The 27,352-nt window shown below is 45.7% G+C and overlaps 1 protein-coding gene, 2 non-coding genes and 1 pseudogene across 3 annotated transcripts; 3 read left to right on the top strand and 1 right to left on the bottom strand.

Annotated features, from left to right (window-relative positions):
* Positions 1 to 1,548: 1,548 nt before the first annotated feature.
* On the bottom strand, positions 1,549 to 5,681 carry LOC127186918 (tubulin alpha-1 chain-like; annotated as a pseudogene).
* Positions 5,682 to 9,364: 3,683 nt separating this feature from the next.
* Positions 9,365 to 15,577, top strand: Prss16 (serine protease 16). Its single transcript, XM_051143198.1, has 11 exons — positions 9,365 to 9,377; positions 9,450 to 9,604; positions 10,356 to 10,455; positions 10,590 to 10,719; positions 11,771 to 11,894; positions 12,069 to 12,146; positions 12,230 to 12,277; positions 12,759 to 13,049; positions 13,764 to 13,905; positions 15,148 to 15,327; positions 15,402 to 15,577. Exons 1-11 carry the CDS (start codon positions 9,365 to 9,367, stop codon positions 15,575 to 15,577), a joined length of 1,437 nt encoding a protein of 478 aa, XP_050999155.1.
* A 9,173-nt stretch (positions 15,578 to 24,750) lies between these two features.
* Trnaq-cug (transfer RNA glutamine (anticodon CUG)) lies at positions 24,751 to 24,822 on the top strand. The gene has a single exon. It is a non-coding gene; the product is annotated as a tRNA-Gln (tRNA).
* Positions 24,823 to 26,730: 1,908 nt separating this feature from the next.
* On the top strand, positions 26,731 to 26,812 carry Trnas-gcu (transfer RNA serine (anticodon GCU)). The gene has a single exon. It is a non-coding gene; the product is annotated as a tRNA-Ser (tRNA).
* Positions 26,813 to 27,352: the final 540 nt, after the last annotated feature.

The following is a 27,352-nucleotide window of genomic DNA, read 5'->3' as shown; positions in this document are numbered from 1 at the left end:
GATGGGGTCTCACTGTATAACCCTGACTGGACTGAATCTCTCCTTGCAGATCAGGCTGGCCTTGAACTCTCAGATCTGCCTCTACCCCTGAATAACAGAATTACAGGCACAGACTGGGATGGCCTACAGTGGGAAGGAAATATTTTCTACTGAGAAGAAAATGGAACCAAAAATGTGTTAAACACCCCGAGTTAGGGATGACCAAATACTGGCAAATTCCCCCTTGTCAAATGTGAGCGTTCTAAGGTTTTGTTTTGTTTTTTTTTCCTGGGCGTTATATTTGCCATTATTTGTTCTTACTGCAATTCTGTGTCTTCTATAAAATGGTGTATCCTCGATGGTATGTGGTAAGTGGTGATTCACTTACATATGTGTATTAGTGGATGTAACACACGCACGCGCACACACACACACACACACACACACACACACACAAAATTCTGATGTTTAAAAATGTCCTCAAGGGCTAGAGAGAGGACTCAGTGGTCAAGGCAGTTCTAGCAGCCTGTGGATTGGCTCCCAGCACCCACATGAAGGCTGACAAATGTTTGAAACTCCTGTTCCAAAGGCTTTGATGCCCTCTTCTGGCCTGGACAAATACTGTAACGGGAGTTCTAGTAATCATTATATCTAGGGTAAACATTAGAATGAAACAGTTGTTTTTCACTGTATCTAGGGTAGACATCAGGATGAGTAGTTGTCTTCTAGAACATTCACCTTGAAGAAACCACTGTAGAAAACAGTGACTGTTTCTGTTATCTATACAGTTGCTATTCTGAAAGAGCTTTCCAACCCTTTGCATGACTTTGGTCACAAGACCTTCCTGGTACCCCTGGAATGTCTTGTGTTATTTGGTACTGCAAACAGTGCAGGTGTGTGATGTTTCCCTTAATGAAACCTACAGATTAAGTTATGGGCTTTGGTATAAGGAACTTGTTTTATCAAAAAAACAAACAAACAACTTTTGTGTAACAATCAATAAATATGTAATTTTGTGCAGCTGTTCAAGATTCAGTCCAGGAGAGGCTGGTCCATCCTGCTGCCAAGAAGCCGGAGTTCATCCTGCAATATCTCTCTTTTCTTAGACCAACCCATTCATTCAGAACACTGGCAAGATACACAGGCAAGCAAAGCATAGATATACTTCAAATAAAAAAACAACAAAAAAATTTAAATGAACATAAAGGGGCCAATGAAATATCTCAGCAGGTAAAGGCACCTGGTGCCAAGTCTCAGACCTCGGTTCACCCACTGGGACCTGCAAGGAAAGAGTGAACAGGCTCTGGGAAGCTTTCCTCTGACCTCACCCATGTGTCCAGACAGGATTATTAAAAACACATACCCACAGTCAACCTTTTCAAGAACATTTTTTCCCATAAAGCTTTTACTTTGAGACATCATGGGGGAAAAAAAACCTTACAGGTACACAGGGGAGGAGACATGATCATAGAATGAAAGTAACACAATTAATAGCATCAATGCCTGCTAGCTTAATGTGGAAGCTGAAGTCTTGGGAGTTTGACATGATACAGGGGCTCAAAGAATGGATTAGTATTCCTCTCCTTTTTCCTCACTCTCTCCTTCAGCAAATTCCATACCAACCTCCTCATAATGCTTCCCTAGGACAGCCATGTCCTCACAGACCTCAGAGAACTCCCCTTCCTCTATGCCCTCATCCACATACCAGTACACAAAGGCATGATTGGCATACATCAGATCAACCTTGTTATCTAGGCAAGCCCAGGTCTCAGCAATGGCTGTGGTGTTGCTCACCATGCACACAGCTATCTGGATCTTGGCCAGGTCTCTACCAGGTATCACAGTGGGAGGCTGGTAATCAATGCCCACCTTGAAGCCAGCGGGGCACCAGTCTATGAACTGAACACTATGCTTGGTCTTGATGGCAGCAACAGCAGCACTGGCATCTGTGGGAACCACATCACCACGGTACAGCAGGCAGCAAGCCATGTATTTACCATGGTGAGGGTCACATTGGTTGTGATTGGTTAGCTGACTGTAGCATTGGTGATGTCTGCTACAGAAAGCTGCTCATGGTAGGCTTTCTCAGCAGAGATGGCAGGGGCATATTTGGCCAGAGGGAAGTGGGTGAGAGGGTAGGCACCAAGTTGGTCTGGAATTCTGTCAAGTCAACATGCAATGCCCATCAAATCTGAAGGAAGCAGTGATGGAAGACACATTTGGCTAATAAGGCAATTAAGGTGAGTATAGATCTAATGCTCAGTGTCAAGGTTTCTACCACAGATGTCATAGACGGCCTCATTGTCTACCATGAAGGCACAAGCATAGTACTCCAAGGTGGTGAGGATGGAATTGTAGGGCTCACTCACAGTGGTGAAAACCTTGGAAGGGGAGCAGGATAAATGGAGTACTCCAGCTTGGACTTCTTTCCATAATCAACAGAGAGCCACTCCATCAGCAGGGAGGTAAAGCCAGATTCAGTTCCCTGCCAAAGCTGTGGAAAACCAAGAAACTCTGAAAACCAGTACACTGGTCAGCCAGTTTTCAAATTCTGTCCAAGACAAGGTCAATGATCTCCTTGCCAATGGTATAGTGGCCACGAGCATAGTTATTGGCAGCATCTTTCTTGCCTGTAATGAGCTACTCCGTGTGGAAGAGCTGGTGGTAGGTACCAGTGCGAACCTCTTCAATAACTGTGGGTTCCAGATCTACAAACACTATCTGGGGCACATGCTTGCCAGTGCCTGTTTCACTGAAGAAGACGGGGAGGAGTCTTTTCCCCCATCCCCCAACGGTCTTGCCATGTGGCATCTGGATGGCCAGATGCTATTTTCCAGGCAGTGGAGCTCCCAGCAGGCATTGCCAATCTAGACACCAGCCTGGCCAGCGTGGAAGCTTTGGGTTGAAATGCGAGGGTGACAGAAGCAGACCCCGGGTCCTGACAGCTAAGAGTCAAAGTAATTAATGCAATGAGATGTTTCACAGTGTCTTACTTTGTCTCCAGAACTGTTCAGAGTCCTAGGGGTAGGGTGGGGGTGGGGCATCTTGATGAACAGAATTTATGGTGGAAGATAGTGAAAAGGAAAGAAAAAGAGAAAGGTAAGGAAAGGGGTAAGAGAAAGCGGGAAGGGGAAGAAAAGGGAAGAAGGGGTCAGTGACAAAAATGCATAGGTGTTCAGGCTAAAAATTATTAAGAAATGACAACATTTAATTGCAGTTTTAGACCTTTATTTACAATGTGTGTTTGGGTGTGGCTAACTGCAAGGGAATGTTTATAGAAGATAAAAGGTGTGTAGACACCGCCTCACATCTGTTCAGGGATGGATGGAGCTGCAACCGTGGTGTTCTTAGCTCCACACTCTAATCAAACACGCAAGGACTCAAGTTTTAAAAACTTCTATAAGAACACAATGTTCATGTTGTCCACTTAAAGAAAATCCTTGTTGTCTTGCCACGAGATTTTCGTTCAGATAATCCTGACTGCATTCCAGAAGCATTACTTTTGTGTGTGTTCTCTCGATCCACAGAATAGGGCTGGGTTTAAAGGGGTAAAAGAGGTTCCAGCGAAAAGAAACTTCTGGTGTCTGGGAGAAAATGCCTCTTAGACTTGCCTGTTCCAACATCCCCACCTTGAGAAGGATCTGGAAGGAGCTGGTCGCTAGTGCTTGAGGTGCAGTGCAGAAGCCCTTCTCCCCCTGTGGGAGGAGGGAACCTGGAGGACTCAGACTCTCGACCTAGAACAAGCAGGGCGTGTGAATCTGCTGCTCCGTTTTGCCGTATTTTATTTCATCTTGTTTTATTTTTAAGAATGGGTTTTATCCTTCCTCGGAGTGCCATTGGGCCTCCCCATCAAGGGGACATGGCCAAATAAGGGACACCAGAGTTTGTGTGAAAGTCAGTCCCCAGTCTCCACTCAACTGTGGAGAATAGTCTGTCCCTCAGGGAAGGGGAATGAGATGAAAGTGGGAGGGAGGGAGGAATGGGAGGATGCACGGGATGGGATAGCAATTGAAATGTAATATGAATGACTTTATTTTTCAATAAAAAATTAAAAAAAAAGAAAAGGGGAAAAATAGGTTTTATACTCTTTGTATAAGGCCCAAACTGGCCTGGAACCCGTAGCTACTCTTCTGCCTCAGACTCCAGAATGAGCCACTACATGAAACTTCCTTCACCTCACGACTTTATTGCCTGACCCCGTCCTCTCTCTTGAAGGTTAAGGCCCTGATGTTGTCTCTGAATCTCAGGATGCCCACATTCTCATGGCAGGTGGCTCAATCCTTTAATTGAATAAATGAGAATAAAGCAAAAGATGTGCTGCCTAATTTCTGCAGATTCTCTAGTCTTCCTAAACAGGACGCAAAGATCCTCTGATGTCTGACAAACATAATGACTTCTAATGTTGTCTCCTTTCCAGAAAATTATTCTGAACAGGAATCAGTTTGGATTTGGGGTGGCTTGTGGTAGAGCTGGTGTATGGAGAGCGCAGGCATGGGGTAACAGCTCTGAGACGAGTATCTCAGATTCCCATGGATGGTTCCCCATCCCACCTACCTCCTGCTGCGCGAAAACTCTTTCCCTCCTGCCCCAGAGCTGGTCTAAGTCCGGACAGTAATGGCTTTCGCGAGTTCAAATCTGACGGAGCCGGGCTCTGAGCCCGAGAAGCGCACAATCTGATGAGTTTCAGAGCACGTGCGAGCGCAGCAGAAGACAAGCCAGTATCAGCATCCTAGCTGGGTCAAACAAGCTGCTATAGTTCTAAGACAAACGCCCGGGGGAGGGGGCGAGGAGGGGACGAAGGCCATTTCCAGTCGGGGTTGCTCTTTAAGGAGCAAGTGTGGGCTCTCTAGATTTTTTTCTGGCATTTTCAGGTTTGTCTCCTTTCTCAGATGACCCTCTGTTGTGGGTCATCTGTCTCAAAGCTGTCTGGCCTGGAATTCATTCTGTGCCCAGGAAAGCCTTAACTGAGCGTCAATCCTCCCCCAAAGTTCTAGAATTACGGGTGTGAATACCCACGCCTGACTCCCAAGCCGCTTTGTTTTGTGTTTGGTTAGTTTAATTTGGTTTGGAGGCGGTTGTTTGAGAAGGAGCAGTGACATACCCTGGCTAAGGACTCCGGATGCTTTACTTTGGTTTGGTCTTGGAGACTGCTTCCAGTAGAAACAAAATTAAAACAAACGATGCAAATCTGAGCTTAATCATTCTACCCTTATCTGAGTTGAGCCCTTAAGTTTCAAATGTTGTTCTCCCTAATTTTTAAAAAGTTTGTAGTTTTCATACACACTTTTCATAACTAATTTATTTTTATTCTAAGCTCGAACAACAATTGCTTTCCCTCGAACGATAACCGCTGACGTTTTTTTAAACGGTGAAGCATCCCGGATCCCAGTCCTAGACAAAGAAATATATGCAGTAGCATACACGAAGGGAAAGCACACAGAAGCAGGACACCTCGAGCCCCAGCGGACAGGGTCTGATTCTGATAGCGCGGAAGGGGAATCTTGGTAAGTTAGGGCAGTCTACGAAAAGCACAAGTCAGTGTGCTGCGGAAAGCGAGAAAAGCGCCCAATTACAGACCAGCTACCTCGGCAGCAAGGACAGCTCCGCGCCAAAGCCGCAGCAGCGCACTCTCCGCCTTCTCCTAGGATTTTGTGGGGTCCCGGACTACTGCTCCCGAGCCGGAGGCGGAGCCAGAAGAACATCCGGTCAGGAAGAACCTTCTTGTGAAGTCTCACCCGCGGGGTAGGAAAGCAAGAAAAACTATTATCCCTTGACTATCTCATCTTCGTAGTTCATCGCTACAACCTTCAGAATGTTTACATGTTTAAAACTTTATCCATCTCCCTCTCTCCATCCTCATTTCCATTATTGTTTCTTATTGCTGTTGCTGTTGTTTTAATGTATGCCTTTCAGGAATTTCCTGACCCCCTCGCCAGGAATTTTAAAAATCAAAACACTCCAACTAAGCAGCTTTTTCGTGTGTGTGTGTGTGTGTGTGTGTGTGTGTGTGTGTGTGTGTGTGTGTGTGTGTGTGTGTGTTGTGTGGTCAGCCAAATTGATTTCTGAAGACATCATGTCCACTCTGACCTCTCCCCCGCTCCTTCAGTGACTGGAGAACACAGAGCAGTCTCTCATCCTGTTTTCCTCTAGCCTGTTTGCTAGCCTTTGTGAGTCTAAAGTCCTCCACTTTTTGAAAATTGAAGGAATCAGAATCTCCAGTTTCCTGCCTCAGTCTCCGCTGCCCAGTCCCGTCCTGCCCCGCCCCAACCTCTGTGATTGTTTCTGAATGCTATACATTCCTCCCCATTTAAAACAAATCTTTGAAGACTGGTGTGAAAAGAAAGTATGGACAGACTTGAAGAGTCTTGGGTATGTTTCTTCTTGATGTCATTTAAATTGTTTAAGCCAGTCTTACTTGCAGGCATTAGAGTCTGAAAAGGGACAGCTACCATTAAAGAGAGGGACAGTGGTGGTAAGACTGAGGGAGGGAAACTTGGTTAGGGTAAAAGGTTTGTACTAATGGCCAGTGCTGAAACACACAACCTGCTGTTGAATGTAGCCTGAACCTGAGTTTCTTCTGTTCCTGATAATGTTGACATTGCAGACATGTAGAGAAGGTCCCTGTGGTTGTTCAAAGTTACTGAGGCAAGTTAGGAAACACACTTTCATCAAGTGCTCCATCAGAGAGGCATAACCTAGTTCTTTGATGCTATATCAGAGTAGACGCCACTCTCCGTAAAGTAAAGAGTACATCTTTACTATTATGTTCCCTATCTTTTGTAGTTGCGTTCAGGAACCTGGGTTCAATCTTCAACACTGAAGGAAAAAAATTACAATGGAAAAGGAAAAGTATGGAAAGTGATAGAGTAAGACTTGCCAATGTTTGGGGGTAAAGCATCCTAACAAAAGCTTGTGCTATAAGGGGTACAGCTGCCAAACTTGTGAAGTTGAAAGCAGTTCAGTGTGGCTGGAACAGTGAGCCCAAGAGGAAAGGGTTATGAAATGAAACTGTGATGCTCCAGGGGCTGGGTTGTGTGCAGTTCAAAGGTCATTTTAAATGCTCCAATTTTACTTTGAGTAAGAGAGGGAGTCAGGAGTGTGTCCTACACCACAGAGGGAATAGCTGGTCTGAGAGTTGAGAAATCTCCTGTCTGCTAAATGGAAACAACCACATTACAGAAAAAGGAGACTCTTTAAGAGGCTTCCCAGACAAGTCAGTGAAATGGTGGCTCAGAAGAGAGAGCACTGAGGTGTGGGAAGTCACCAAATCCTTGATACAGTTTTAAAGAAGATCTAGCAAAATTAGTTGATGAATTCTTGTCACAAATAATTACAATGTGCACAGTTGGTGGAGTTTGGTGTTTAGCAAAGGAAGGGAGGTGAATCCCACCCTGAGTGGAGCTGACTTTCTAGTTAGAGGGACAGCAAACTACATATATGAAAATACTTCTCACAGTTGGGGCCTGAAGGGATAGTTCAGCAGTTTAGAATACTCGTCACTCTTGGAGAAGACCCAAATTTATTTCACCTACATGGTGGCTCACAATCATCTGTAACTCAAGTTCTGGGGAATCTCATACCCTCTTCTGACCTCCCTGGGCACTAGGCACATACACAGTACATATACATAGAAATAGGCAAAGCACTCATACACGTTTTAAATCTCTAAATACTTCTTATAATGTGGGCCTTTGTCTGTAGATGGAGGAGACACCCTCTCCCAGTAAGCTTCGTGCTCAGAAATAGGTGGGTGTTCCCCCTGCTGGTAACAGTCCATAAGACCCTAAATGTGTAAAAGGCTAGTTCCTTGCAGGGGCACTTTCAAATCAAACTGCATAGACTTCAGGCCAAAAGGTGTCAAAAGCTGGCTCTTTGAAGAAGCACATATCAAAGCTGCCCTGGAGACAAGTCCCAGAATGTGTCCTGGGTGTGCCTCCTATAATTCAGATACCCTTGGTTTCAAAACCCAGAGGTCTGGGGTGGGAGGTCAGACTGTCTTTATTTTAATCAAGTTTGGTCGGCAGGTTACCTGGCCTTTTACAAATCCAAGCCACACGCACCCCTACCCCCGCCCCAAGGGACACAGTCTCAGTCCTGGCTAAGAGAGCAGCCACCTTGATCCTCAAGCTAGTGGATCTGCCCGGAAAGCTCCCTCACTGTGGAGGCCTTCCTGGTGACCGGTTCTCAGCACAGAGCCTTCCTCAGCTAGCCTCCAGAAGGCCAATCCCCCCTCCAAAACAAAAAAAAAATCTGCAACCAGATTCTCAGCCCAGCCTCCTAGAGAAAGGAACCCACATTATAATGCCTGAAAAGGAATAAAACCTCAAGCTGGAGAGAGAGAGAGAGAGAGAGAGAGAGAGAGAGAGAGAGAGAGAGAGAGAGAGAGAGAGAGAGAGAGAAGAAGGACCATACCTTTGGCAATTAACATTTTTCTCTCACACCCCACACTGCCTTCCAACTTGCTACATGGCAGTAGCTGAAGATGCCTGAACTTCTCCTCAGCTCCACCTCCTGAGTGATGTGACCACCAGCGTCCCAGTCTCGAATGCATCACCACACCTGGCTAATTTGGTGCTGGAGAATGAACCCAGTGTGCTGTGCATGCTAGGCAAGCATTCTACCAACTGAACCACAGTCCAGCTCATTTTGTCTTTGAAAAAAAAATGACCTTAGCTCTTTCTGAACATTAAAGATTAAGGGAGCAAACCCATGGAGTTATGAGGAAATAGCAACTCACAGAAAGGACAAACACTGGTAAGAATTCTGAGGCAGCATACGCCTTCATACGCTATAAAGGAGTCTTAAGGAAAGAGGGGTAGGATTGTAGGTCCAAGAGAGTGGTGAAGGTGATCTAAGAAGGCTGGAAAGCAAATAAGGTAAAAATTTGGGACCAAAGAACCAAATGAAGTCTGAGTGTTGGAACAACCAAAGATATGCTGAGAGGCAGAGAGGAAGGTAACAGGAAGGGAGAACCTGAGGGAAGAAACTGGGAGAGGGTAAAGCAAGGATGGGGAGTAGGAAGTCCACAGGGGAAAGGCTGACTGTGGCAAGGAGGAAACTGAGATGGAGGGGCCTGAGGAAAAGAAAGCCAGGTGCAGAGAGTATTGCCAAGTCAGCCAGCCTCTACAGACTCTGGCGTCTGAGTATGCTTTGGTGGTTACTATAGACGCCTAACTTGCCAGGAGAGGCATCCCAAAAGAAACAAGAGCTTGGCGTGAAAGACAGAGGCCAGCCCTGGGGCCGTATTAAAGGTTTTCAGTGATGGAGAAGGTAGAGTGCCTGGATCCCTTCTTCCCACCGAGTACTGGAAGGGATGGCAGCCAGGGCTCCATGGTTGAGTTTCCTGCTTCTGGTCTCCCTCTGTGAGCTGTCAGCTTCGGGTAAGATGGGTAAGGCGGGTAAGGCGGGTTGAAGGCTACATAGGGAGCCCTCCAGAGGCCAGCCTAACTCCGTGCCTTCCTGTTTCACAGCCTTGCTTCTCAGGCGCCTGAGAGAACACATTCAGAAGTTTCAGGAGAGCTCTAGCCTAAGCCAAAGCCTGGGTCCTGTGGTGGTCCCCAAACAAGGGTGGTTAGAGCAACCACTGGATCCCTTCAACGCATCAGACAGACGGACCTTCCTGCAGGTGAGGATAGTAGAGGAGGCCACTATCCACTGTACTCTCCTGTCAGTCAGCTTACTCTATACCTCCTCTGTGTGCCCCACCTCACCCCCTGCTTTCCACTATATCCTGTGCACCTATAATGCCACAATTTGAGAGGTGAAGACAGGAGACTCTGGAGCACAAAGTCATCCTGGGCCGCGTGCTGAATTTGAGGCCAGTGCTGTGACATAGACTATCTCAAGGGGGAAAAAAAAAACCATTTAACATGTAGCAGAAATTCAAATTAGCCTTGAGATCAGTAGTGACAACAGGTGTTCAAAAACCACAAGAAGGAATAAATAAATTTACCCCATTTCATTGCCTCCTCTGCAGATAATCTCCAGAGGTTGCTCCACTCTTCCTAAATCTAGTCACTACTTATTCTACACCCACTGTTTCACAAAATAGCAGATGCCTACCATGTACCAGCCACTTCCTTCTGTCCTGAGGATTTAAGAGTAAAAACACAAATAAAAACATCTACCTTTTTTTTTTTTAAGGAAAATATTTTATTGAGTGGTGTGCAAAAGCACCGTAAGCTAGGCAGTAACTGGAGTGCCTACCTCTGCACCCCAGGGCCCCCAAATCTACTTTTCTAGTTTCTGTGCTCTAGACAGGCCCCACCAAGACAACACTAAGCAGATGCCTGAATTCTTGGAGAAAAGGCTGGAGGGAGGGAGGAAGGGAGTCAAGACATTCATTGTCATTTTCCCTCACTCATCCCCACTCCTAGCGGTACTGGGTGAATGATCAACACAGAACTGGCCCAAATGCACCAGTGTTTCTGCACGTAGGAGGTGAGGGCAGCCTTGGGCCTGGCTCAGTGATGGCAGGTAAGAAGCGAGGTTTGGGGAGCTGGTGTTAAACAGGAAGGGGAGCCGCAGATAGATATTGTGAGACCTGAGAAGCGCCAATAGCTTTATTATACTCAACTCACATCCACCTCTCGGCCATGTGCTCTTCACAGGGCATCCTGCAGCGCTGGCCCCTGCCTGGGGGGCCCTGGTGATAAGCCTGGAGCACAGATTCTACGGTCTGAGTATGCCCGCTGGGGGCCTGGACACGGCCCAGCTTTGCTACTTGTCCAGCCGCCATGCGTGAGTGGGGGATAAGGAAGGTGTTTGGAAGTCTAGGGCTCGAATGGTGTGTGGGTGTCTCTGCCCCTGCCCACTATTCTCTCTGGCTTCCCCTTTTCTTCTCCTGTCATCTCTAACTCCATCTCTCCCTATATCTGTCTTTCTCCTGACTTCCATTCTTGTCTTTCTGTCCAAAGAATATTAAAGCTCTCACCATGGACTACTATTTCAGACCACCAGAATTTCTTAGCTACATTATAGCCGCGGCCTCTGTGGCTGCCCTTGACGTCTACCTAGAAAATAGGAATCCTGTCTTTCCTTACATCTCCCTTTTGCTTAGAAGTCTATAGGAGCCACAAGGTTGACCAGTTAGCTCACATTCACAGTGTAGCTCAGCTATTCCAATTCTTGCTACACTGACACATACTATTTCAAGTTCCAGAACTCTTCCCTGTTCAAGGAGCCTGGCCTTCCTTCTCCCAGGTGTTTGTATGTCTCTCTCTCCTTCTGTGCACCTCACTTCTGTTACTAATCCCAACCATCTTTTTCCAGCCTTTCACCTGCTTTTATGCTTTCAATCAGGCTTATCTCTTCCTTTTCAACTTGGTGCCTCCTTCCCTCTATCGGTCTGTCTGACTGTTCCTGTCTTATTTCCATCTCTCTATGCCTCCCCCCCTCAATTTTATGCGGAAACTCAATTGACTTCGAATGGCAGCTACAAGACAGTGACTGAGAACCACCTCAGAAAAGCTCTGGAAAAGAAAGACCCCAGTATATTTCTCCTTCCTCTTTGGGTTTCTCCCAGTCCCTAGTTCCTTAGCCCATCCTGCCTAGAGCCCTTCTTCTTCTGGGGCGGCCTCCATGATTGCCTTTGGCTTGTCTTAGTTTTTCTTAAGTTTTTAATCTAACGCGCTAGGGCACTTTTCAGTTCTCACCTAAACTGGGTGGGCTTTCTCCATTGGCCTAGGCAGCTAGAGCCATCGGAAGGAACCTTGAGGCCTACTTAGGTTTTGGTACCTGTCTGCACAGCGGCACCCAGAGGTTGTAGTGTTCGACTTTTGCTCCTTTGCAGGTTGGCTGACGTGGCCTCTGCCCGCCAGGCGCTTTCCCGCCTTCTCAATGTGTCTGCCTCCAGCCCTTGGATCTGCTTCGGGGGCTCCTATGCTGGCTCGCTGGCGACCTGGGCCCGGCTGAAGGTCCCAAAACTTTTGGGGTGGGAGAAGACGGGGTGGTCAGCCTACAGGGTCGGGTGCAGGGGTAGGGGGCGCACTCCCACGCCCCTCCGTACCCATGCCTGTCACTGGGGACAGAGAGGGACTCCAGGCGCGGGCACCCCTACTTGTTCCAGACTGACGCCCCTCCTTTCGTAGTTCCCCCACCTAGTCTTCGCTGCGGTTGCCTCTTCCGCACCGGTGAGGGCCGTAGTGGACTTCTCTGCCTACAACCTGGTAAGAGGTCAGCCTTAGAGGGGTGGGAAGGGAGGCCAATGATAAAAGCTGCACTTTCCCAAGGTACTTCCCACACGCCGCAGGTAGTGGCCAGAAGCCTGACGCAAGTTGCCATAGGCGGATCACAGGAGGTAGGCGGGGCCTAGAGTGCGGAGGAAGGAGGCGGGGGATGGGAAAAGTTCTGGAAAACCTGGCCAGAATGTGTAGCAGCCTTAGGGCAGAAGGGTCACGGAAGGCCTTAGCCCAGGCATGCAGTCAGGTTTTTGAAGCTGCTGGAACTGAAAACCGGGCAAAGCGTCCAAAGAGGAGGTGCCTTGTCGGAAGGGGGCCCAAGGCAGTGGGGAGAGGAGGGATGGAAAGGGTAAAGCAGAGGGCGGGGCCGATAAAGGGCGTGGTGGTTTAGGGGCAGAAGTCGTCGAGGGCCGGGTACCTCAAAGCAAGCTCCAGTCTGGTCTGCATGAGTGAAGGTAGAAATTTAAAGAAGATGCGGGAGACTGGAAAAGAAAATTTACAGAGGACAGGGCCCGGGGATAGGAACCGCCCCAAGAGGATGCGGTTCCAAGGAAGAGAAAAATCAAGAACCCCGCAAACGTCGCGTCTTGGTTTCCCAAGTGCCTGGGGGCGGCCTCCGCAGCTTTCGCGGAGGTGGAGCGGCTGCTGCGCGCAGGCCAGGCGTCTCAGGCTGTGCTGAGAGAGGAACTGGGCGCCTGCGGGTCCCTGGACCTTACTGAAGATCAGGCGGAGCTGCTGGGGGCGTTGCAGGCGCTGGTGGGAGGCACCGTGCAGTACAACGGGCAGGCAGGAACGCCACTAAGCGTGCGCCAGCTCTGTGGACTCTTCCTTGGGAACCAGGGCAACCGCAGTCACTCCACGCCCTACCATGGGCTGCGCCAGGCGGTGCAGGTAAGCCACCGGGACGAGTGCTCAAGTCAGAAGCTATCTTACCAAAGCTATGCTCCATACCAAAGCTATGCTTCCACCTCAGCCTCCCTCCTCTTAGCCTTAAATTTCTTATCTGTAAAATAAGCCTTGCATGTGTCACCAGGCTGATAGTAAAATTACCTTATTAAGCAGTCAAGTGCTAAACACACAGTATACAAATGTTAGAGACCATGATTATTAGCTCTTCTATCTTGTTATGTGGTCTTGGCAGCAGCAGTGTCTGGAAGACAGCAAATGCACAATAGTATTTAACACTGAAGGGTGGGGAGCTCCGGGATCAGAGTTCTAGGGGTACCCCCAGTCCCATTCTACAGCTACGATTCCGCCATCACTTTTCCTGATCTAATCTGGACCAAGTTCTTTAAGAACAGCACACAAAACTTAATTCATTGATTTCTCAGGCGATGGGCACTATTTTATCTCACTTACAGAAGAGCAAACAGGTAGAACGATTAACTTTTGCCTGGGATGTAGCTTAATGATCAGACCTTGGACATTAAGTTATTGGGACCTCCTCGGGTAGAATCCCACTGACTTCTGACACCCAGAAAAACCTCAGGAACTCACCCTTTCTCCTCACTCCTGATCTGTAATCCTACTATAGGCTTGCTAGGAAAAGAGCAATGTGGCTATGTATGTATGTACCTATATATGTGTATACATATTGTCCTCTAGATCGTCTTGCGCAGCATGGGCCAGAAGTGCTTAAGCTTTTCCCGAGCAGAGACAGTGGCACATCTGAGAAACACTGAGCCTCAAGTGTCTGGCGTGGGGGACCGGCAGTGGTTGTACCAGACGTGCACTGAGTTTGGCTTCTGTGAGTGACCCGACTAACCCCCAAACCAAAGCATCTTACAGATAGTTTGAACTCATGGTCACAACTGAACAGATTCTGAGGTCTGTGTAACCCCAAAGGTGTCTTAGCTGGAGAGAGTAAATGCTCACATTCAAGCCTCAACATGAGTGATTTCCTCTTTCCTGATGCTTTCTGTATTGTATCCCAGAATATCTCCAGCCTTGCTCAGTCCCTGGGCTAGAAACTTTATCTTGATTCCTCCTTCCTACTGTCCAGATGTCCTGTCCAGCCCTGAGTCTTGCCCACCCTGCCACCTGGACAAATTTTCAGTCTTCCCTGTCTCTGCTTCTTGTATAAGAGTGTTATTTATTTGTTTGTTTGTTTGTTTATTATGTATACAGTATTCTACCTGCATCAGGCCAGAAGAGGGCATCAGATCACCTTATAAATGGTTGTGAGCCACCATGTGGTTGCCAGGAATTGAACTCAGAACCTCTGGAAGAGCAGTCAGTGCTCTTAACCTCTGAGCCATCTCTCCAGCTCATAAGATTGTTTTTAGCTCTTCTTGGTTTTTTGTTTTTCCACACGAAGTTTAGACTTTCTCTTTCAAGGTCTGTAAAGAATTGTATTGGTGTTCTGATGGGAATTACATTGCCCTTCTCTCCTTTTTACCCTGTGGTCCTGCGAGGGGCCTTACACGCTGCTGCCTGGATCCCAAGCCTCTGCGTCTCTATGCCTGCACTTCACCTGTGCAGTGTGACATCTACGCTATAACCAGAGAAATCTTCCTAAATATGGGATTGTATTTCAGTGATCCATGGTTGAAATCACTGGACAAAATACAGGATGACCAGTTAAATATGAACTGCAGAAAACAAACAGACAAAAATGATGCAGATACAAATTCAAACATCACATGTATAAAAGTAGTGGGAGTTTTGTGTATCTATGAATACAGGCATCCTGTACCATTCCTCTAATCTGGTCATGCTACTCCAGAGTTAAGCTTTTATTTGGGGGTGGAGGGACAGAGTTTTGTCATGCAGACCAGACTTACCTTAAACTCACAGTAGTCCTCCTGTCCTTTTCCATCACCACCCTAGTCCCTTTGGGATGTCATGATCTGGGATATGTGGGCTCTATTTGGTAGAACAGTGAGCTCATGGAGGCCACTAGTGTGGGATGTTCTATACATTATTATTGAACGAGAGCAGGGGCTGTCTATATGTAGTTTTCACACTTAAAGGAACTCTCTTTCCACAGATGTCACCTGTGAGAGTCCTCAGTGTCCTTTTTCCCAGCTCCCAGCACTGCCCTTCCAGCTTGATCTATGTGAACAAGTGTTTGGTCTCTTACCTGCCTCTGTTGCCCAGGCTGTGACCCAGACAAACTCCTATTATGGTGGCCAGACCCCTGGAGCCACCCGAGTACTGTTCGTTAATGGTAAGTATGCCACCAGAACCTAGCTACACAACTCTGTAGGCCCAGCTCAACATCATCCTCTCCTTTCTTTCCAGGAGACACAGATCCCTGGCATGTACTGAGTGTAACACAGAACTTGGGGCCCTCTGAGCCAGCTCTTCTCATTCCTACTGCCTCCCACTGCTTTGATATGGCACCTATGAGGCCTTCAGACCCTCCCAGCCTCTGCCTGGGACGTCAGGTAAGAGAAAAGGCTCTGAGTATTTTGTAGTCTCATTTACATACTTGTTTGAATGGCCCTTCTTTTACCGATGTGAGTTCTGACTTCCAGAATGCTCCCTACCTCTTCACAGAGAATCTTCCAGCAGCTACAGGTCTGGCTCAAGGATATAAAGAACAACTAGAATAGATGCAGGATCTAAACCCAGTTCTTCACCAGCGCCATTGTGGTAACTGCATCCTGGCATTTTTCTTCACTGTACAAAAGCAGGTGGTTTGGAAGGAGGAAGTTTCTAGACTTGAGATTCAGTGCCTGATCTGCATGCTTGTTATCCAGCCATTGTCATTGCCAACTACAAGTGCTCTGTCACAGATTGGTGCAAATGTAGGCAAATGATCACTGTCCTTTGTTGGTATTGATATTCTGAATGGTAAACATCAGGGAAGAGTGGTCCTCCATGCTGGGGCCACCTTCTCCCAGATCAGAATCTGGCTTAAACCCTGCCCTCTTGCTTCTGCACATGACCTCCACATCCTGTCTCTCCTGGGTCTTAGTCTGTGGTTGTCAACCTTCATTGTCAGCTTACCTGGATTTAGAATCACCATGGAAACCCTCTTTGGAAGAGGAAAGCCATGCCTGAAATGATGCTAACAACCCATCCCTGAGGTCCCAGCTGAATAAAAAGGAAAACTATAAGCACCAACATTCACTTCTCTCTGCTTCCTAACTGAGGGTATGATGTGCCCAGCTGTCTCATGCCCCTACCACCATAAGACTGCCCCTGGGGTGCACTGTATCCCCTACTGTGAGCCCACCAAGGCAAACCCTTCCTTCCTTAAATGTTTCTTGTGAGTTATTTAGTCACAGTAGCAGGAAAAGAAAAGATGCTAATGTAGTCTCTTTCAATTCTGTGTGCTTCGATTGGGAGGGGATGTCTGCACAGCACTTCTCTTCCTCTGGCCCTCTTTTAGTCTTCCTTTTCCTGTCTTCACTCCCTCCCTCTCTCTACACTCAAATGTCATTCTCCAGTACTTGTAGCTTTCTGCCCGAAATGTCTTGAGTTCTGGCTCACCACCCTGGTTTTCTAAGTCTCCTTCTGAGGAGTTGGTCCCAAAGCTAGTTTCCTAAGTTGTATCACAGCTCACACCTCTGAGCAGCTGCCACCAGTTGTAGGAAGGAGCGAGTTGGGAAAGGGAGAGCTTCTAAAGAGCATGTCAGGAAAGAGGGAGAGATCTTTGAGGAAGCTCAAACAGAGGACAAGTTTTACCAGTTAGGGCTAACTTGAGTTCTATTTGCAGGACCTACCCTGGTCCTTTATCAGCCTCTAAGCACAGTTCCTCACCAGGTCTGTCACGCTTTCCATTCAGATATGTGTGCTGGTCTCACACATGGCATATGCTTATCATCTTTTAAGAGTCATGTTGCCCTCCCAAAAAAGAGAATCCGGCCCTTCCTGCAGAATCCTCATTCTTGGGGTTTACCTCCTGCTCTGCTGGGTGTGCCTCCGAATACCTTCTGCAAAGTTCCTTTGAGTCTGACACCTGGATGGGTTTGGTGTTGATCTATCTTCTCCCCTCAAGCATTCTCAGAGCTTTTGGAGAGGGCTCACCCCACTGGAGGGTGTTAAAGTAATAGTCTCTTAGCAGTGCTATTTTGGGTATCATATCAAATGTTTTTTAAAAATTTAAGAATCTCAAGCATATCACTTTCTCCTTTTCCTACCTACTCTTTTAGAGGCTGTCATGGTCCCAGACTTGCAAAAATAAGAATTAAATGAAACCACACCAACTAAAAGACTTCTGCACAGCAAAGGAAACAACAAAATGAAAAGGCTTTCTGGGGCTTGGGAAAAAGCATATACTAGTCACATGTCAGAACATGGGCTAATATAAAAATACCAGGAAGTCACTCAGTTCAATAACAAAAGTAATAGTAAAATGGGCAAAGCTGGGTGTGGTGATACACATCTGTGATTCCAGCACTCAGGAAGCTGAGGCAGGAGAACGGTGAGTTGACCACCAGCTTGGACTCCACAATGGAAAATACTAACACTACTACTAATACTAATAATAATAATAACAACAACAACAACAACAACAACTCGCTGTCAGACAGAGACCCCACTAAACATTTTTCCAAAGGAAGCATATGAGTGGCCAACAGGTATATGAAACCATTCTCACTATCACTAATCACCAGAGAAAGCAGAGCAAAACTGGAGGAGGCAGCAGGCACACCTGTTAGATGGCCATTGTTACCAAAAGTGCAAGAGAAAGCAAGTGTTGGTGAAGGTGCAGAGAAAAGGGAGTCAGACACATTATTGTGTGGAAGGTAAACTACTATATATATATTGATAGAAAACAGTATGAACGAGAAGACAAGCCTCAAAAATTAGATGACCCAGTAGTCCCTTTATTTACAAAGGAAATGAAATTCAAATCATAAAACCTGGCTTAGGAAGCAATCCCAACCAGCATCCTTCATCCCACCAAAGTCCACACAGGTTATCATGCTTGGCTGTTGTAATTTTTAATATAATGTGTTTTCTTTTCTCATAAAATTTATTTTGGATTGACAAGGTAGCTCAGAGGTTCAGGGCACTTGTCACCAGGCCTAAAAGCCTGAGTTTGAGCTCCAGGACACAAAAGGAAGAAAGAGAACCTGTGTACCCCAAATCCTTTCCTCTGACCTTCATTTGTGCTCCATAGCATGCACATACATACACACAAACAATAAATAAATAGATATATGTACTTCAAGACATGGTGTGGCCAATGCACCTATGACCTCACTGCAGGCGTAGTTACCCGCACAAAGTCAACTCAGAAAGATCAGTCAAAATTCCAACATGCGGTGCTAGCCAGATTATGTTATTAACAACAACGATGAAACCGAAAGGGGATTTGAAAGGGAGAGGATGGTGTGTTCTAGAAGCTTGGGGAGAGTAGGAGAGGTTGGTTAAGGTAGTCAAGATTTGTTGTTTACACGTATGAAATTGTCAAAGAATAAATAAAACTATTTCATTAAATTCATTAAGTTGAAATAAAAATTCTTTCTTGCTACTTAGGAAGGTTTTTAATTGTTCTAGCATTGCCTTGATTGTGCGATTCCCCTGCTTTTAATTGACTACTATATAATCTGGGATCCTCACATTGTTATTGGTGACTTTGACTTAGTTATGTGTACAGTGCAGCCCACCAATCCATTTCTGCTTTTCTTTCCACTTTCTTCCTGGTTTACATGTGTTTTCTATAGACTAACTTTATTATTCTTTTACCTTTGTCTTTGTGTTTTGATCTCAGATATACAATAAAAAGAAAATGCTCTCTGAAAGGACTTTTGCTGAAGGCTCACCTCTGGGTTGGTTGAAGCCTATATTATTTTAAGTGCTCTATTTGCACTAAATATACAACATGGGCAGAAATAACACAAAAACCCCAGGAGGAACAGAACACGGCATTGGCTATTCAAGTCAGACACAAATGCTGTTCATGTCTATTAATCACAAAAATTCAAATATGACTCCTGTCAAAGAAAAAAATTATAAAGATGTACAGAGTTCATAGTGCCTGTTTCCCCAAAGTGAATGACCTCAGCTGGCCTTTGGCTCCTCAGCGAAATCCACAGAACAAAGACTCTCATAGAAATGTCTTTTCTGGGGCTAGAGAGATGGCTTAGCTTGAAAGAGCCCTGTCTCCTCTTCCAGGATCCTAAGTTCAATCCCCCAGCAACTACCTGGTGGCTCACAACCAACTACACTGGAATCTCATGCCCTTTTCTGGCATGCAGGTGTATATGCAGATGGAGCACTCATACATAAAATAAATAAAATCTTTTTTAAAAAGAAAAGAAATGTCTTTTCTTTACCTTGTAGGCTTGCACGACTTGAGAAAGGAGGCTGATTTCAGGGCTGATTTGGAAAGAAAATTTAAGATCAGTAAGTTTTTCTAATCCTCTTCCCCCTGGTTTTCATTAAGCAGGGAGTACTCCCATTTGGGGTGCTCTGCCCTACATAGCTGTCTGTTCCCAGCTCTTGTTCCAAGAGGGAGAATGTTACTTGGGGGAAAATTTGAACTTCGGGGACTCTAAAACACTGTTGGGTTGAGTGGGCACAGGAAAATAACCACAAATCTAAAATTCAAGGGAAGATTGGGCTTCTTGTTTAAAGGGCACCTCAGCCTGTGCCCAGCTCTTGCCAGCCTTTAGCTCACTAGAGCAGGATCTTCCAGGACACACTGCATGCATGCACTTCTGCTTCCTCAGAGGGTTCCCACTGTGGGCTGAGTGTGGGCACCCTGAGAGTCTGTCATGGTCTGACCTGAATAGCACTGGTTGCTGGGCTCTAATCTTGTCACTTTCTGATGCGAATCTCAGGGTCCTTGTCTAAAAATGTTGAAAAATATTGAAGATGCTTACAGACTCACGTCGTTTCCTTTTCCTCTTATGTTTTCTTCAAAGCATCTTTTATTTAAAACTAAAACCATCTATGGGTATAAAAATCCTCTTCACATCGGAGGTGATCTGAAATTAAATGTCTTAGATTGCCTCCGATGCCTCTGAAGTCTCATTCCAGCTAAGAATATTTGTCACATGGGCAAGGAGAGGGGTCTATATGGAGGGTCCGTTTCATAGTAATTGAAAGACCTTGGAATTCTCATCAGTATCCATTAAAGCAAAAGTCAAATTTGAAGAAAGGCATACCTGTGGCTGTGTTAAAAACATACCCAAGGCGGTCAGGATCTAACCTAGAATTTTCCGATCCAGTCAGACATGTTTCCACTTTGTGAGTGGCCTATGTCTATGGGTCTCTTTACTGTGCCATTTTAAGATAAAGTTTTAGAATCCTTGCTTCTTTTAAATCTACCAGGCAACCATTTATTTTGACCTTCCCCTCCAAACTCCCAGGCCTTACTTTGCTTGGTAGACAGCCTCCAAGGCTAACAGTGTTTAGCCCCTAAACACTGCCAGTCACAGAATGGACCCTAATACTGATCATCTAGGATGGCAGCCTGGGTCCTGGAAACCCTCACAAGTCAGCCTGGATCATTTAAACTAGGACAGTGAAAATTGTACAAAGGAGATTTCTTTAACTTGACCACATTTGTAAGAGAAACAGAGGTTCAGTGCGCTGCTCCCCATCCTCTCCCAGCACCAGGTGCATAGTGCATGACCTGACGTGGGCCTCAGCTTCATTTATTTAATTTAATTCATTTATTTATTAGTGTGTGGTGGGGTAGGTGTCAGAGGAAAACTCTCTTCAGCCAGTTCTTCTCTTCCATGTTGTGGGGCCCCAGAGTTTGCACTACACACCTTTACCCCAGAGAGTCAGCTTTAAACAAAACAGTGAAGTGTGCACAATTAAACAGTTGAGGACTGTTCCTACCCACGGGTCACTATTCCCACTAGCCATCATCATCACTGTCGCTGACTCCAGTCTCTTGTGGTCCTCATAAATTCTCAGACCTGTGTGGAATCTCTTTCGGGGAAGACAATATCCATTTCTGGCTGGTACCAGGCCACCAACATTTTTTTTCCTTCTCCCAGCAAGAGATTTCAGGAGCATCATCTCAATTGTCTGATAGGTGAGGAGAGGGGCACATGTCTGTTAGCATTGTCATTCTCTTTGGAGACAGTGATGGACAGTTTCTGGTTTTGAAGTCCAGCCTACCCCATCATTTTCTGGTTCCTGCAAGACAGAGGTCCCAGGATGTCCTATGCTCAGAAACCCCAAAAGAAGAAAGGATAGAGGAAATTTTGATGCCTCCTGGAAAGCAGCCTCAAATTTCTGGACAACTATTAGGAAAGAAAATGTCTCCCAGACGTGTCCTCACTTGTGGCTCACAGATTTTCCTATGTCTGACTTCAGTGCCTAAAAGAGGCTCAGTCACTGTGATCATTTTCTAGTTTAAAAAGAAAAGTGCTGGAGAACCCTGTACGAACAAAAAATTCTTTTTTGTGAACAAAGAAACTGCAGCAGGGTGCCATGTTCTTATGGTGTGGCAGACGGCATGTTCCCCTGACTCAACAACTCCTCCATTCAAAAGCAGGTGGAGACAAGGGCATCTTTTTCACAAAAAACATCCCTTCCAAAAGGTTTTATTTGAACATAATATTGGTGTGTTCCATAAACCTTTGGAAAAAAAAAAACAAATACTTTGCATTTGATGGGAGATTTTCAGGAGAGAGGGAGAGACAACACATGCTGAACCTAAACACTTTAAACCAACTCTGAAATGTCTCTTTTCGAAACAAGGAGGTCAGCTGCCTAGCTCCTAACAAGAAGTCAGGGACTCTCTAGCAGAGGGCAAGTGGTTGTTGAGAGATGTGGTCCCATGTGAAATGGTTTTAAATTCTCATGTTTTCTCCTTTGTTAATGATAACTATCTGTCTGTCTGTCTGTCTGTCTATCTATCTATCTATTTTGAAGCTCAATGTGCAGCTTTAAACTCACCTTGAATCCCTATTTCACTCCTCAGGGCCAGGATTACTGATGGGCACCATCATGCCTGGTTTAGTAGTGACACTTAAAAACAATTTTTATGTATCTGCTTGTGTGGGTGTGAGTGTATGCACTGGCTGCTTATTAATTAGTCACAAGATCAAGATTTTAAAAACAAGTCTGTCCAATCAAGCCCCAAGGCTTCTGGACTGAGAGAAAAATGGTCATACTTTTACTGGGTCTCAAAGACATAAACCTACTCTGGCTGTCTTATGAACACAGTTTTAACTTCTGTCCCTAGTCTATATTTGTCTCAGCAGATTTTTACCTGGCTATCAGACTCCGTCCAGAGACCACCTGTAGATCACAAGCCGCTGAGATCTGGCCCTGCTGGAAGCTGATGTAAACCAGTCCCATAGATATGACTGTTCCTTGTCTCTTCAACTAAATGGGCTAAACAGATGCTTCTGATAAGTGCCCCATTACCTAGCCTTTGACAAGCTTTTCATCCTTCCTGGGCTCCTGATAAGAACATCCTAATGTTAGCTAGAAGAAGTTGCAAAAGAGAGTCCGCCATCCATTATCCCACCTAATAGGCTGAAATGCTATGTCAAAAAGGCCTCTCTGGCATAAGGGACAAATGGGCCCTTAGTTCTAATTTCTCCCAGTCATGTTTTGTGCTCCTTATATGATAGACTTTACATCATGCCAAAACTGTCAATCTTAGGGTTTTGAAGGCACAAAGCAGCACATTGTATACTAGACATAAGCCATAAAATCAAAGGTTGACATGAGAAGGGGCAGGAGATGTGAAGCCTGGGTAACCCCACTATGAAAAGGAAACTCCATTTTTAAGAGAATGTGGAATCTGACTAACTTCGTTCTGTTAAAAGGCTACCAGACTCCATTGTATCACAAAAGACCTCCAAGTCTAGCCCAGAAAGAACTCCCTGGATGAGGTCAAGATGACTAAGAGCCAATGTTTATGCTCTAAGGGGGAAAAAAAATGTCTATACCTCCAGGTCTGGGTAAAAGTCCCTGCACCAGGTTACCTCAGCCACAAATGAACCTGACCTTACAGTCCTTAGATGCTCACCTAGCAACAACCAATCAGCTCTTTGGGAAACCACCCAGAGTCCAAATTTACTTTCTGCTGGTCAAACTGACCCCAAATGGTCTGGCACATATCAACCGCCAATCAGGCACAGACATGTCTGTCTGTTTAAATGTCATCCAATCATATACTGTAAAACAAAAACAAACAAAAAAAAAAAACCATTTCTTTGTCTAAAACCTCCTCTCTCTCTCTCTCTCTCTCTCTCTCTCTCTCTCTCTCTCTCTCTCTCTCTTCTCCTCTCTCTCTCTCTCTCTCTCTCTCTCTCTCTCTCTCTCCTAAGTCCTGTGCTCTCGTTCCCAATCCAATCCATGGCTCTGGGCTTGAATAAGTAACCCTTGTGCCCCTTGCGTGGGAAGTGGCTCCTGAGTGGTCTCTGGGGATCTCGAGATGTGGGCGTAACAGAGCCCTCACCCAGCGCCAGCAACGACATTTTAAATAGAAAGTAAGACATAAGCACTTCTCTGAGCTTACACTTAGAAGTATTTATTTCCAACAGTGTATCCTAAAGCAGAATGAGAGAGGCGGTTCCTAGCATGTTTCCTCATTCACTCAGAACCAGGCAGCCCAGGTGCTCTCCCTCTGTGCGACGTTTACAGCATAGGGTTTAGAATTCACAGTATTGCTCTCAGAAGGGAACCTGGGAATGCTCTCCTAGAATTCCCCCTAGTTTAATCCCCTGAGTTAGACTTAAAATCAGGTCTTGGCTCGGAGGCGGATTCTCACTGAGGAGAACCGAGCCCAGGCGAACCATATGAAGAGCGTCTTTGAACTCTCTTGAACAACAAATTTACTCAAGATTCTTTATAAAAATCGTGTTACAAGTATTGCACTCGGGCCGGTTAATGCTGGCAGGAGCATGCAAAATGAGACGGGGAAGCGGCGATACTCACTGCAACCCACCTGAGAAACCTCGTTCTGTGAATGCGCTAGCGTCAAAACCAGGCGTCCTAAGTGAGCCAGTGAGAAGGGATTCCTGAGGCAACGGCGGTCTTTGGGAGGTCTGAGGTCTCCTCACGTTCAGTTCCCTGAAGCCTGCCAATCACAGGGCTGCACCGACCCTCCTTGAGTCTGGCACGTTTATTTCAGTGTTTTAAACACCAATGTTTCAGCCCATTACTATGAACTTGGAAAAATATTTCCCCCATAATGTGTTCTTAAAAACGTCAGATTTGTCCACAACTCTTAGAGATGGACATTAGGTTTCAGATTCAACTCTCCTCGTCTGTCATATAGATTCTCGCGCCCGGTTCACCTGGGTGATGAGTCTTGGGGTAAGGCAACCACAAAACACACGCTGGAGGAGCTCTGCCTTGTTCAGCAGTTTCACCTGTGTTCCCAGCGCTCCGATTCCCAAACCACTTGGTAGGAAGCCTTGGCCATGGGTGGGTGCGGAGCAGGGTTCCTACCTTTGAAATCAAATTTTTCTGTTAAAATAGGTGTTGGGTCAATGTCGTGAGAGGAGAAAGAAGCCCCGTGCTGGTTGAGATAGGAGAGTTATCATGAGTTTGAAGCCACCTTGGGCTACAGAGCTGGCTTCTGTCTTAATAAAAAGATAAAAGAAGAAAAAGAAGGCATAAAAATAGAAAACAAAAGCTTTTTTTTTTTTTTCCCTCCCCCCTGTTCAAATAGAAGTCCTGGAAGAAACTAGACACATGTTACTTCCTAAGTGGTTCCATGGTGTAATGGTTAGCACTCTGGACTCTGAATCCAGCGATCCGAGTTCAAATCTCGGTGGGACCTCAGTTAGTTTTCTTCTCACTTAAACTGATACTCCAAAATTAATTCCTAATAATCCCGCCTTAGTAAAGCTAAATGCCTTTGTTGGTAAGCTATCTTTATTCTTGTTTGTTTCTTAGAGGGAGAAAAGGAAGAAGCCTCAAGAAGTAATCGCAGGAGAAAGCTACAAGTCTCCACAAGAAATACACACACCTGGGTGTCTTGCGGCTGGATGGCCTGTAACTTCTAATGCTCCTGTCTCTGCTCCTTGCGTGCAGGAATAACAGATAAAGTAGGAGGACACGGTTGGCCACAGTCGCAAGTGGGTAGAGAAAGATCCAAGCTTGACCCATTTGCTCTAGCACTGGTCACGGAAATAGAGATGGGGAAGGGTGTCATAGGGATGGCGGTTACGTCGTGTGAGCGAGGGGTGGGGTGGGGTGGGGTGGGGTGGGAGGACTTGTGTTACATCTCCGCTAAAGTACAGGCCTTAGCAAGCATGCAAGAGTTTGGCAGGGGACAGGAAGACTGGATCTGAGCTCTGGAGCCCAGACCAGAGTCTGCCCCAGGCTTCCCCAAAGTCACCCTTGCTTTTCTTGAAACATCTTTCTTTAAAGTTTTGGGTTTTTATTTCTGTTTGTCAATTTCTTACTTGTACACAGTGTACTGTGACCGTATTCACTTCTCATGCTGTTTCATGCCCTTCTTCGGCTGGCTGACCGTCTCAGCGAGTCCGGCAGTGTGCGCGCTCACAAGCAGGTCTTCTTCAGGGAACCACACGCTGGCTGCTCATAATTGCAAGGCCACTTAACATTCAGTCTCACAGCTCATAGCCTACACTCTTTTTAGGACAAAATATAATAGTGGGAAATAGCGTGTTTGCACTCTCCAGTGTCAGAGGCTGTTTTACCACATTTCACCGAGGAGGAAGGAGATTGATTTTCTTTCAATAAATAACACCACACATTCAACGACAGGCAATGTACATATATCGTAGGAATTGTGTATCTAGATTTTTCATTAACTTGGACTTGTAAGAAGTTTGATTTTTGTTTAAAATATTGGTTAACCCTGTCCTAGTTTATATAACTGCAAATCTGTTCACCACCGTTTACTAAATTTAGGGAATTTTCTTAATAAATTCACCTCTTGTAAGATCTAAATTTACTCATAACCATATATGACCACTGCGTTTGCTGTTAGCTCCCATTGAGTTTTCAATACATTTTCATACGTAGACACATGAACTGGTGAGGAAAAATATTACCCTCAATCCTTCTAGTAAAGAATGTGTTTTCAATGCAAGCTCCCTTTTGGTATATAATAAGTATCTGTTGTCCTTAAACTATAAAGACAATTCGAGCCAGAAAAAGCAGGACTAAAATACAGGTTACTGAACATAGCTAAGGAAAAAAAATCAGAACAGTTTATAGAAGTATCTTATATTGCAATAGGCCTTTAAGTGTAAAAAAAAGTTTGGCATAAAATTGCTCGGCAGATTTAGACTACGTTGTGGAAGAGGAAAAGGGTTCGTGGAAAATAAACAAATGCTATCCTCAGGTTAAAAAAAAAAACCCATAAGGCCTAAGGAGATCCCAGTAGCTGGTCGAGACCTAAGGCACGTAGGTCGGGAGCTTGGGGAAGGTTAGCACATATATTTTAGATAACAGGCAGCTCAAGGACGGCACAACGATTTTCACTGTGAGTGGAAAGCAAGTGTAATACCGAGAAACGAAGAGGATTGAGAATGGAGATGCACAGGTACTACGATGGGATCATCAAAATAAGAAATGGTCCTTTTCGGAGCAAGAAATGATTACATATGAAAATTCCTTAAGTAGTCTTTCACGTCGAAAGCTGGTACCACAGTAGAGATCACAGCTATCACAAAAAGACCTTAGGATGAAGGCAAAGCTACAGTGCACTGCGGGAGACGAGGTGGCCGAGTGGTTAAGGCGATGGACTGCTAATCCATTGTGCTCTGCACGCGTGGGTTCGAATCCCATCCTCGTCGGAAGGGCCCAAACATTATGCCTTCCCATGTACTAAGCTACCTAGAAATGCCACTACTGAAGAGTTTGGTGGGAGTCTGTCTGTATCACTTTATGTATATATGTACATATATAGGATTGTTTGTTTTAATCATTCACTTGCATTCAAGGTTGTTGGTTGATGCAGTTGTGGCATTTCTCTCTTCATAGCAGGGGGCAGGGGGCAGAGGGCAGGAGGCAGGCTTGAATAGGAGCTGTGTGTAGTGCTTTATTTATTTATTTTTTTTTATTAATTTATTCTTGTTACATCTCAATGTTTATCCCATCCCTTGTATCCTCCCATTCCTCCCCCCCCCCCATTTTCCCATTATTCCCCTCCCCTATGACTGTTCCTGAGGGGGATTACGTCCCCCTATATATTCTCATAGGGTATCCAGTCTCTGTGTGTAGTGCTTTAGCACCCTCCAGCCTGAGCATACCCAAAGCAACTCTTTGTATATCTCATGATATTCACATTTTGAAGGGCAGAATCACTGCTTACTTAAGAAAGTGGACGGTGAGCT

The sequence above is a fragment of the Acomys russatus genome, chromosome 3 (assembly GCF_903995435.1).
Source record: "Acomys russatus chromosome 3, mAcoRus1.1, whole genome shotgun sequence".
NCBI lineage: Eukaryota > Metazoa > Chordata > Mammalia > Rodentia > Muridae > Acomys > Acomys russatus.
This window is presented reverse-complemented; position numbering and strand designations above follow the sequence as displayed.

Excerpts from the sequence above, each read along its gene's own strand:
- Prss16 (XM_051143198.1), top strand. Across the intron at positions 9,605-10,355 it reads ACAGACGGACCTTCCTGCAG|CGGTACTGGGTGAATGATCA; the intron begins GTGAGGATAGTA and ends CCCCACTCCTAG. Across the intron at positions 15,328-15,401 it reads CCGAGTACTGTTCGTTAATG|GAGACACAGATCCCTGGCAT; the intron begins GTAAGTATGCCA and ends CTTTCTTTCCAG.